The sequence below is a fragment of the Manis pentadactyla genome, chromosome 13 (assembly GCF_030020395.1).
Source record: "Manis pentadactyla isolate mManPen7 chromosome 13, mManPen7.hap1, whole genome shotgun sequence".
In the NCBI taxonomy this organism is placed as follows: Eukaryota; Metazoa; Chordata; class Mammalia; order Pholidota; family Manidae; genus Manis; species Manis pentadactyla.
In genome coordinates, this window is record NC_080031.1 from 3,949,218 (window position 1) to 3,961,850 (window position 12,633).

Consider the following 12,633-nt stretch of genomic DNA (forward strand, 5'->3'; position numbering starts at 1 on the left):
GTCTCTTATTTTTGCCAAACTAATAAATATAAAATAGAAACTCTTTAATGTTTAATTTACATTACTCTAATTACTAGTAAGGTAATATGCTTATTAGCCATTCTGGTTTTCCCCTTAGACTTTACCTATTCATATTCTTTGCCATTTTAATGTTTTGTTTTTCTCCCTGATTTACAGTTCTTTCTATATTCAATCCCTTATATATGCAATCACTTGTCAATTTTAGACATTGCAAATATTTTCTCACAATCTATACCCATCCTTAGCTTTGACTTTGAGACACTTTGTTGACTAGGAACCACTAATTATGAAGCAGTCAAAGATATAAAATCCTATGGACTGTGCTTTGGGGACCTTATTTAACAAATCTATCCTCACCCAAAAGTCACAAAGACAGCCTCAATTTTTTTCGTATGGGCATTAATACTTTACCTTTCATTTAGATATTTCATCACTTTGGTATTTGTCTTTGTTTCATATGTTTGGAGGTAAGGATCCAGCTTTGTTTTTGTCCATATAATAAGCAAATTTTCTGAGCACTGTTAACCATCTCTTCTGCACTAACTTGTGACACTGCCTTTATCATACACCATGTCACAAGACAGCCATGCCTGTTAAGTTTAGTTTAGCCCTAATTCTTATTTTTTAAGAGGAAGAATCTATCACTGTGGAAGTTTTTACTCTTAGTATTTTCTGGATTAATGAAAAATCCAACCATCACCCTCCAAGATCCCTAGGTGTTCAATATCAGCCTGTATTCTTCCCACAAACAGAATACCCAGTTAAGAAAATCATTGTGAAAAAATAAATGCATATTTATTAAAAAAGACAAATTCCCAAGAACAAACCAGGGACAGAGAAATCAATGCTTCCTCTGACAGCCAGCAACAGCCAATGTTGGCATGTATACCTGATAAGAACAGGCACTCAGTCCAAACATCAGCTCTCACATAATCTTCTGCAGTCAAAACTGGCATTCAACAAATTGCCGGTCCATGTAGGCCCTGATTATTAACATAGACAACTTTTATAGCTGGAATCTGGCTGCCCTATGTCCACTACCACAACCCACAACCATCCCCACAGCCTCAGAAAAGTTACATATCCTCAACACTCCACTTGTAGGCAAGTTCCTCCACCGCCTTCTTGCTGGCAAGCCTGGCAAAGCGCTTCTGTTCAAATCCATTGGATCTGCAATCAAGAGATACTCATCAGCCAGAAACCTGAACCGGACATTTATTCTTGAAAAAAGAGGTGGTCACAATCTAATGAGTGAAGAAAATTAGGCAGTTATGTGGAAATACTTAAGGCATATGCAACAGAATGAGAAGGACAAAATACGCAAGTCATCCTCTCAGCTCTTCTTCAGCCCCTCCTCCCACTCTGACAACTTCTCACACATTCACCTCTCCAAAGGCCAACTGACTCCCAGCTGATGTCTACATCACACTTTACCTAGTCATTACGTAAACACTTGAATTTTTTTATATACTAGGCACTGTATTATGAAAATAAGTGCAACACAGCACCTATCCTGATGAACTCACAGACTATGGGAGAGACTGACTTTTAAGCCAATAATTAAAATAAAAAGCATAAACTATGATAGAAATATGCATTGGGTATCATGGAAACAGAACAAGGATCTTACTAAGCTTGGGAGAAGGCTAGACAAGAATGGTCAGGAAAGGATTTGTGGAGGTGCCCCTAAGCTCAGTCTGAAAAGATAAAATTGACAAGAGGACTGGAGTTGGGAGGGCCAGAAGGGTCAAGAGGGCCTTTCCGGACAGAGCACGGCAGGAGCAACAAAAGCAGAGGCACAACAGTAAGAACCAGCCTGGCACCCACAGGGAACCGGAGGCAAACTGGTCAAGCTAGAGCCTAAAGCATGGCGAAGGGAGTCGCACAGGCCAAGTCAGAAGGGCAGGCAGGGGCCAAGGCATCATAAGCTTTGCAGGCCACGGTAAGAAGCTTAGGGACAGACTTAAAGCAGGAGCATCAACTGCATTTCAAAGTTATCGCTCTGGATGAGACTGGAGGCAGGAAAGTTCCTGCAAGTTTCAGGCAACAGGTGACTACAGCAATGAGAAAGAAGAGGGACAGAAAGAAAACACGGTGGGACTCAGTGACTGATTACACGTGAGGGCAAAGGAGGAGGCGGCAAGTGTGACTCGCGGGTTAATAGTTTTAATGACTGAATGAATGAAGCTGCCACTAACCAAGACAAAACACAGGAGTGGGAACACGTTTCAGGTAGGGGAGCTGCTGAGTTCAGATCTGAAAACACCACACTTAAGGTGCCTCAAGTACTAATCCATGGGGAGATCCAACGGGCAGCGGGACACCCCTGACTGAGCTGCCGGCACAGACTTGGGGTCACCTGCATACAGCTGGTGACTGAAGATGTGACTAGACCTGGCAGAGAGCACATGGAGTGGGAACAGCTAAGGGTCATGGATGGAGCCCTGAGGAACATTTTAGGGGTACAGAGAGGAAAAGAAGCTTGTAAAGGAGGCTGAGAAGAAACGAAGAGAGAGAAGAACCAGAAGCAGTGTGTCATGGATGCCAATACAGGGGTAAGTTTCACGGAGTGGACCTCACCTCCCTTCTAATTCTATGCAATCTGTCTTATTATATAAACTTCTTGAAAGAGCCTGTATCTACTGTCTATACTTCCTCACTTTCCATTCACTCCCTAACACACTAAAACCTGGCTCTTGTTTCACGATGCCACAGAGTCAGCTCTCTTTCAGGTCATCAGTGCCCTTCCTTACTGCCGAATCCAGTGATCTCTCCCTCTCCCCAAATCAGTCACGAGGTCCTGTCATCCTATCCCCCAAACACTTCTCCACCTCCTCTTCTCTCCACCCGTACCTCCACTGTCACAATTCTGACCTCCATCACCTTTAGCTGATCTACTCCAACAGCCTTGTATCTTTCCTCTCTACTTACAAACTTATGCCTTTTCAATGCTTCCTATTACTGCCAAAATGATTCGCCTATCTAAAAATGCACAGCTGCTGTTAATCCTTCAGTATTTCCCCTTTGCATACAGGGTGAAAACCCAGCTCCTCAGAAATCCCTCTGGGCCTACTGTGACCAGGCCCCTACGTACCTTTCCAGCCCATCTCACAGAACTCCACTTCATACTTAATGCTATCCAATGCCAGCAAAGTATTTATGACTGCCCCACTCCACCTGCCGTAACACTACGATGTTCCACATCCACGAGACTCTGCACACATAGGACCCTCTTCCTTAAACATCCTTCCTGTCCCTCTCATTTTGGCTGGTGACTGGCAACCCTTAAGATTAAGCTTATGTGTCATCGTCATCTCTTCTAGGAAGCATTTCCTGACCACTCTTTCCCACGGCTGATTTTATGCCTCCTTCACACTCCCAAAGCACCGTGAAAATCCTCTATAGGAATACCTACCAAGCTGTACTGAAATTATTTACTTGTCTATCTTTTCCTTTAGATAGAAAATGAGTTCCTAGGCTCGCTGACTGTGTCTTACTAATTGTGAGCCCCAAGCACCTGGTACATAGCTGCTTAAAGTCATGACATGTATGTAAGTATTCCTGAACTGACTGGGGTAACAAGCCACCCTTTTTCCTAAGGCCTTCCCTAAGGGATGAGCAGGGGCGTACTGGAAGACTGTAGAAGAAGGGAGCTTCTTATGAATGGCACCATCTCCAACTTCAGAAGCATGCTTAGTATTCTAGAGCACCAAAGACACACTGTTTTTCACCTTGGGGAGAAAGTACTTAAAATAATCAACACTAATATGATCATACAAAGGACATATGAATAACAAAACCCTGAACAAAATCAAAAACACAAACCACAAAGAGAACTCACAGTGCAAAGAGCTTTGGACTAGAGAATCAGGAGCCCAGGGTTCTAATTCCAGCTTTATCATGTGAGCTGAATGACACTTGGCAGAACTGTTAAATTTATCTGGGCCTCAGTTTCTCTTTTAAATAATGAGAGTTAGGTTAATTGACCTTACGGCTTTTTCAACTATAACATATCATAGATCTGTTCCAGAAATACAGCTGACCCTTAAACAAAGCAGACGTTGGGGTGTTGACCCCCTAAGCAGTCAAAAATCCATGTATATCTTTTGATTCCCCCAAAAATTAACTATTAATAGCCTAGTGTTGACTAGAAACCTTACCAATAACATCAAGTCAATTAACACATATTTTATATGTTATATATATTATACATACAATAAAGTAAGCTAGAGAAAAAGTTTTTTCAAACTGTTGCAAACCTCCAAAAATATCTTCCAATATATTTACTGAAAAAAATCCATCGAAGTCGACCTGCACAATTTCAACCCATGCTGCTCATGGGTTACCTGTATTCTCACGCAGGGGCCAAAAACACATAAAACTAGGGAAGGTGACAAAAGGATGAATGATAAAAAGGAAAGTAAGGATGAGAAAAGCAACTGAAAGGAAAAATCTAGGAAAAACAAGAACAAGAAGTGGAAGATAACTGCTAGGAGAAATGGAGACAAATTAGACACCAGTAAAAACTAGGTCAGGGAGAGTTCTAGGGTTTGCGTTCAGAAATTTTTTAAAACACAAAAAGAAAAGAGAATGAACTCAGTGTAGCAGGGAAGATCTTCAGGATTTTGAGTATAAAAATATCTACTTCTTAGAACCTCACCCCCCCTGTTCTGAGAGAAATCTTCTGCATACGTGGATGTTTTGTTGCCCTTGTCTAGCTTGGATTAATACTTAGTCTACAGGCACACACCTGATCATCTACATTTGCCCTCTTACAGCACTAAACTATGTTTTCTACCTTTATCTTGCATCTACCTACCACTTCAGCATTTTATTTAAAATAATAATAATAATAATAATAAGGGAGAAATGTGGGATTCACATATAAATCAAGTATAAAAATCAAACGAATATTCATATTTGACCTGATTGTTTATAGTTCATAATGCGTGATCAAAACCGAAAGTTTCTGTGATGACTGCCCTTGCACTGTTCACCATGTAAGAACTTATTCACTATGTAAGAATTTGTTCACCATGTAAGAACTTGTTCATTATGCTTCAGAAGATTGGAGACTGACGAGAATTAGGCTTGGGGTGAATTAATGATTCTGCATTGAGCATTGAGTCCCCTATACAGAATTTTATTGTTGTTAACAACTATTTGATCAATAAATATGAGAGATGCCCTCTCAAAAAAAAAAAAAATCTGCTTCTGGCTCTGTGGCAAATAGATATTCTGAAAAAATCCTCCTGCTACCAAGCAAAGAGCCTATATACAGTGCCTGGTATCAAAGTGGTACGCCAGCCTAAAACCACCGCCACCCTTAGGATACATGCCAATATCAGGAACTAGGGCCTTGGACTTTGACGGCAGCTCAGGGACAGAAGACAATGCCTTAAGCTTATTTAAGGTGAGACAGAAGACTCCAGTCCTGACAGAGAACCTGAGCAGACTAACCTACCTGCAGACAGCAATTACAAAATATAAAAACAGAAGTATCGGAAAGTATGTGAAGGCAAGGGAGAGTGGCCAAAGGCAAGCAGAACCTAGATGAGATCTATGTGTGCACACAGGTTTGTGAGACTTCCTACCACAGGGCACTTCCCTTTCTGCACAGGTCATGGAAGCAGATGGCTTTAGATGTCAGTGCAAAGTAGGCAGAGAAGCTAGAAAATCAGGGAGGAAATTCTGAAGTGGAGGGAACTATAAAAGGGACAAACCCCCAGATCTACATACAAATTGCACCCAAATCCTTGGCTAACTACTCAACTGTCCTTGTCTATGGGGAAACACCTTCGGGTCCACTGACAAAACAACAGCTAGAAATTAAAGGAACTAAGCAGAAATTTTAGCTGTCCCCCACTGCAAAGGAGACCAAGTTTGGAGTTCAAATACAGCCAACAACTGTCTGCTAGAATAAAAACCCACATGCTTCAGGAAGAATGTAACAGAATTCAAAGTCTTTACAATGTATCATTCATAATGTCCAATATACATTTTTAAATGACCATATATGTAAAAAAAACAGAAAAATGTGATCAAACTCAAGAAAAGCTATTAATAGAAACCAATCCTAAGGTGACCCAAATATTGCAATTCGCAGACAAAACCTCAAAGCACCAATTATAAATACTCTCAAGGGAGAAAAAGATGTATCATAATGAATGAACAGATGGGAAATCTCAACAGCAAAATGTAAACTATCAAATGGAAATTCTAGAGTTAAAAAATACAATGAATAGCAGAAACCAAATATTCATTGTATGGGCCTAACAGATTGGAGACAGCAGGAAAAAAAGTCAATGAACTTTAACACAAATCAATAGTAATTATCCAATCTTAGAAATAGAGAGAAAAATGGTAGAAAAATGAATAGGACTTCAAAGATTTGAAGGATAATATCAAGTGGCAGAAAACAGTGTAATTAGAGAAGGATAAGAAAGAGTGGATCAGGAAAAAAATAATTGAAAAAAAAATAGCCAAATACTTCTCAAACATGGAAAATGTTAACTCATAGATCCAGAAAGCTCAACAAACCCCAAATAAGGAAAATACAAAGAAAACACCATCTAGGTACATTATAGTCAAACTGAAGGAAATCTTGAAAGCTGCCAGAGAAAAACAATACAATGTGCATGTGTGTGTGTGTGTGTGTGTGTGTGTGTGTGTGTGTGTGTGGCAGGAGGGGGAAAGGGCCAACAATGAAACAAATGAAGGTTTGGCTTCCAATCAGAAACAAGGGAGGCCAGACAATGATGAAATATCCTTAAAGGGCCAGCAGATTTGTCACAGAACTCTGGTACTGTCAACCCAGAGTTCTATATGGTTTGCGACCTCAGGAGTTCTCTGGGGTGAGAACTGAAATTGACTCCCTGCACAGAGGCTGAGAAGAGACCAAAGAGGCAGACCACTCCAGACAGCAGATGGCAGGTTTCGTAAGAAAAGGAACTTACAGACAAGGTTGGTCTTGCGTACCTGCCCACCAGAATCTTAAAAGTTTCTACAGAGTCCTTAACTGGGTACAATCACATATTCAGTCCAGATGGTCTCAACAACACCTTCATCTCTCAAGGCTACATCCTTGAAACAGCTGCTCATATGGAACAGCAGGCAGAATTCCAAGGAAGGGGAGGTGGTAAGGAGCCTCTGACTGCCTGGGGCAGGATCAATGGGCCACCCGGTGGTTCCCTCCTCATGACCACTATGTCAGCAAAACCATCCTTTGGAACTGCAGGCGAGAAAAAGGTCTCTGCTTTAATTAACAGAATTGTGCCAGCATCAATTTCCTCATTTTGATAGTGTACTATGGTTATATAAGAGTCTGTCACTGGGGGAAGTTCAGTGAAGGGTACACCGTAACACACTGTACTATTTTTTCAAGTTCTTGTGAGTCTAAAATTATTTAAAAATTAAAGTTTTTAAAAAATAAAGGTGAATTGAAGACATTTTCATACCAAACAAAAACAGAGAATCTGTTCTCAGGAAACCTGCACTGAAGTAATGTTAAAACAAGTTTTTTAGGAAAGAAGGAAGAGCACCAGAAATGGTAAATATGTGAATAAATATTAACAACTACATATACATTTTTTTGTCTTAGTTTCTTTAAAATATATAACTGTAAAAGTTATAACACTGTATTGTTAGATCTATACCCTTTTTTATATATATGTAATAGCATAAAAAAGAGAGGGTGGGTGGAACTGCAGTGTTGCAAGGTGCTTGTTTATATTTTACATGAAAGAGTACTATTATACTCTCAGTAGACCATGGTGGGATCAAAGATACATATTTGATCCTTAGTGCAAACACTAAAAAAACTGCAGTTATAGCTAAAAAGATAACAGGACAATTAAAATTGAGTAATAAACCTACACACCTAAAATCCAAACATGACAATACCAAATGCTGGCAAGGATATCCTGAGCAACAGGAGTCCTCATTCTTTGCTGTAATGTAAAATGTGACAGCCACTTTGGAAGGCACTGGCAGTTTCTCATAAAGTAATGTAGTCTCACCATACAATCCAGCAACTGCTGGGTATTTACCCAGTAAGCTGAAACTGTCCACAAAAAAACCTATACACAAATGTTTCCTGCAGGCTTATTCACAAGTACTAAAAACTGGGAGCAACCAAGATATCTTCACTTGGGGAATAAACAGACCACTGGATATCCATACAATGGAATACTACTCAGGAATAAGAAGAATAAAGCACTTTTAAGATTTAAGTGAGAACATGGGTTAATCTAAGTGTATTTTGATAAATGCAAGAAGTCAGACTCAAAAGGCTACATATTGCACGATTCCATACATGTGGCATTCTGGAAAAGGCAAAATTATAAGGACAGAAAATAGCGGTGATTGCAAGGCATTGTTGGAGGAGGTGTAAATGATGAAAAGAGGACTGACAGGTGGGGGGGATTTTAGGAGGATGGAACCGTTCTATACAGTACCAGGGCAGTCGATGAATGACTATGCATTTGCCAAACCCCATAGACCTACACAGAATGAAGAGTAAACATTAATATAAGTAATCTATGAAAAGAAAAAAATCACCCAGATGTCAGGAGACCCCAGGATAGACTGCAGACTATGACAAGTAAATTTAGCTATATTATAATGTCTACAAAGAGCAGTGGGCAGAGGGTTGGGGGAAGAGCTGGCCCTTTAAGTTATGTTGGAAAACGGTGTTTTGACTAGAAACTGTAATAAGAGTATTAACAAAATGAACTGCATATAAATGCTATACTTCAGTTGGAAAACTGGTTTCTCATTTCTGACTTTCTCAGTTCTAAAACTGTTAAACATACACTGGAATGAGTAAAATGGGTAGTAGATGATGGGTACAGATTTCTCAATGTTGGAGAGGGAAATTATAGATAAGCAAAACTGGATTAAAATCAGTTACATCAGTATGAACCGAATATTTATACATATGTAAATATAAACGTATGTGTTTATATATACACACACATAAATACAGATGGATACAGAAATAATTATAGACATGTGTATACATGGATTACTATACATGCATTACCTCATTCTGTCTGCTGAGGGCCTAGAAGCAATGACACCTCAGTAATAAACAGTCAGGTCTTGGTTTCTAAATACCATCCTCCATCAAAAGCAGCCAGGGCTCCTTGGAGAAATGGCTGATTCTAGGGTTGGGGCAGGGGAAATACAAGATGAGTCTACAGCATCTAGTAGTACCAGAAAGTAAGAGAGTGCTCAAAAATAAAAGGATGGGGGCACCTGAAAGAACTCTCAATGGCTAAAGAATGAGACAATTTGAGCAATATGTAACATACTACTAGACAACAATCCAAAGTATGTATGAGTCCATACTGATACAAATAAATGACTGAATAAACAAACGGGGAGATGAAACAAATATTCCCTACAGAAAAAGTCCAAATAATATATGTAGGATATTCTCCCATAGGTCCCCTGTTGAGTATAAGCTGATCTCAGGGACTCACCTCCAGAGGACAGAAATACAGAAGGGAAAAAATAGTAATTTTAAAGTGGAGAAACCTGGTAAACACTCTCTACCTTAACCAAGTGACTTGAGATTTGCATCACTAATGATGTCATGTGATCACCATGCACAAACTAAGATGACATCATGAGAAAGGCACTCCATGACTGAGGCATTCTTTCCAAAACCCTACAGCCTCAGTCTTATAATGAGAAAAACATCCGACAAACCCAATTAAGGGACATTTACAAAATACCTGATCATACTCCAAAAAATTGTCAAGGTTACAAAAAGCAAAGGCAGACTAAGAAACTGTCACAGATAAGACAAGATTAAGGAGACGTGACAACTAAATGCAATGTGGTATCCTGAACAGGATCCTTGAACAGAAAAAGGACATTAATGGAAAAACTGGTGAAATCCAAATACAATATGGTACATTAATAATAACAATTCCAATGTTGCTCTCTTAGTTTTGATGAATGAACCATAATAATCTAATAAATGATAATGAAACTGTATTTAGAGTTATAGAATCCAATTTATCTTTGTAAACTTTCAGTAAATCTGTAATTATTCCAAAACAAAAAGGTTATTTTAAAAAAGAAAACAAAGAAGTTTTTTCAAAGCAAGCCCCAAACAACTGCAGAATACTTATTACCTTCAAGTGTAAATGGACTACTCACCAAGGTAAACCATATACTGGGCCATAAAACACATTTTAACAAATTTCAAAAGATCAAAATATTATGAAGTATATTCTTTGGCCTCAATGTAATTAAACTTGAAATCAGTAACAGTAAGATACCCAGAAAAGTCTATATATTTGGAATTAAACAATGCGCCCCTAAGTAACTCACGGATCAAAGAATGAACCAAAAGGAAAATCAGAATATATTTTGAACAAAATTCAACACATTCCTGAGAAAAACTTTTAGCAAACTAGGAATGGAAAGGATCTTTCTCAACTCAGTAAAGGGAATCTACAAAAAAATCTACAGCTTACAACATATTTAATGGGAAAAGGCTGAATGTTTTCCTCCTAAGACTAGGAACAAAGCAAAGACATCTGTTCTTACTACTTACATTCAACATCTGCACTGGGAGTTCCAGCTAGAGCAGTAAGGCGAGAAAAAGGAACAAAAGGCAACTGAATGGGGAAGGAAAAAGTAAAGCTGTCTGCATTCACAGAAGACATGGTCTTCTAGGTATAAAATGTGACGGAATCTACAAAAAAGCTATTGCAGAATAACAGGTACCAAAGGGAAAGGGACTGGGGAGGATGGGTGGGTAGGGAGGGATAAGGGGAGGAAGAAGAAAGGGGGTATTATGATTAGTATGCATAATGGGGGGGTGGGAGGAAGGGGAGGGCTGTACAACACAGAGAAGACAAGTAGTGATTCTACAACATTTTGCTATGCTGATGGACAGTGACTGTAAAGGGGTTTGTGGGGGGGACCTGGTATAGGGGAGAGCCTAGTAAGCATAATATTCTTCATGTAATTGTAGATTAATGATAACAAAAAAAAAAGAAAGAAAAGGGGGATTACTCCCTGATAGGATAAAACTAACTGTAAATCAACGATTAATGCATGCTTTAAATATCTTTAATTTTGATCATTTAAAGGGTGTCAGATGATCAGCTATGGAAATACATTTTTCCGATAATTTTCCTTTCTCTTAAAAAAAAAAGCAGTTCCTGTGTAGTGATCTCCAATAAGTTCTTCACAATGGTATAAAGGGCATATCAAAGTGTGGGCAAAGGGTTTGTTTGTGTTTATACAGAGGATCAAAGCCTAATTTGGCTACCCAGAAAAAGAATTAAGATACAATATGAAGAAGAACTTCCAACATCAGCACTCTCTGGAAGAGTCATTCCAGAAGATGATCATCAAAAAACTTCAACAAAGATCCCGGCGCTGTTGCAGTTGTAGCTGCATTCATCCCACTGGTTCCTGGACTTGCCATGGGAATGAGGAAGGAGATATCTAAGCTGGCCTGTGCATACAGTAAAACAACAAATTTGACTGGATCTATACTGTTGGAACTCAACCAAGAATTAGGAGAAGTGCAAGTTGCAGCGCTCCAAAATCTTGCGACTATAGACCATCTACTGTTAAAAGAACATATGGGATGTGAACAGTTCCCAGGAATGTGTTGTTTTAATTTGTCTGATTTTTCTCAAACTATTCAAATTCAGTTAGACAATATCCATCATATCATTGATAAGTTTTCACAAATGCCTAGGGTGCCTAACTGGTTTTTTTGGTTTCACTGAGGATGGCTGGTAATTGTAGGTCTGCTTTGGTTATGTAGCTGTATTCCTATTATGTTAATGTGTGCATGCAATTTAATTAGTAGTTTAAAACCTATACATGCTGAAGTTACTCTACAAGAAGATATGTCAAAGAAATAATCAATCTTCCCATGTTTTCTTCCGTCTGCTACCTCTATAGCTTTTCTTCTTCCTTCCTAATTACAACCCTTAAGTAGAATTCATGCCTCATATCGAAATTACCGAGCACCATAATTCTTCCAAGTGGTGAAGATACCTCAAGACAAATGCTGGGCATAGAAGCCACAGGGCATAAATATGCAAAAAAGTAAAAAGTTAACCTTTTCAAAGAATATTGCTTCTCTCTCACTTACCAACTTTACATTTCCCTGTATGGCCCCGGAAGATGACTGGTTAGCCAGAGACGGGTAAGATTCCTCAAGGGAGGAACAACCCAAGACAGGCACAGTCGCAGGGGGGCCATCAGGTGAGAAATTGAGGATCAACAGAGGTGAGGCTTAGAACCTCACCCGCACTGTTTTGAGAGAAATCTTCTGCATCTGTGGATGTTTTGTTGCCCTTGTCTAGCTTGGATTAATACTTAGTCTATAGGCACACACCTGATCATCTACATTTGCCCTCTTACAGCACTAAACTATGTTTTCTACCTTTATCTTGCATCTACCTACCACTTCAGCATTTTATTAAAAATAATAATAATAATAAGGGAGAAATGTGGGATTCACATATAAATCAAGTATAAAAATCAAACGAATATGCATATTTGACCTGATTGTTTATAGTTCATGATGCATGATCAAAACCGAAAGTTTCTGTGATGACTGCCCTTGCA

The 12,633-nt window shown here is 39.1% G+C and overlaps 1 protein-coding gene across 4 annotated transcripts in view; it reads right to left on the reverse strand.

The window, feature by feature from the left end:
* Window positions 1–793: 793 nt before the first annotated feature.
* The window catches only part of BUD13 (BUD13 homolog), a 42,967-nt gene continuing 31,127 nt past the window's right edge, over window positions 794–12,633 (reverse strand). For 3 of the 4 annotated variants that reach the window (XM_036919819.2, XM_036919820.2, XM_036919818.2), the window contains one exon: window positions 794–1,191. In XM_036919819.2, the coding sequence (XP_036775714.2) occupies window positions 1,098–1,191 (94 nt within the window). In that variant the 3' untranslated portion in view covers window positions 794–1,097. Of the gene's footprint in view, window positions 1,192–10,580; window positions 10,656–12,633 lie in introns of those variants that run through there. The other variant, XM_057491163.1, reaches the window with a different exon arrangement.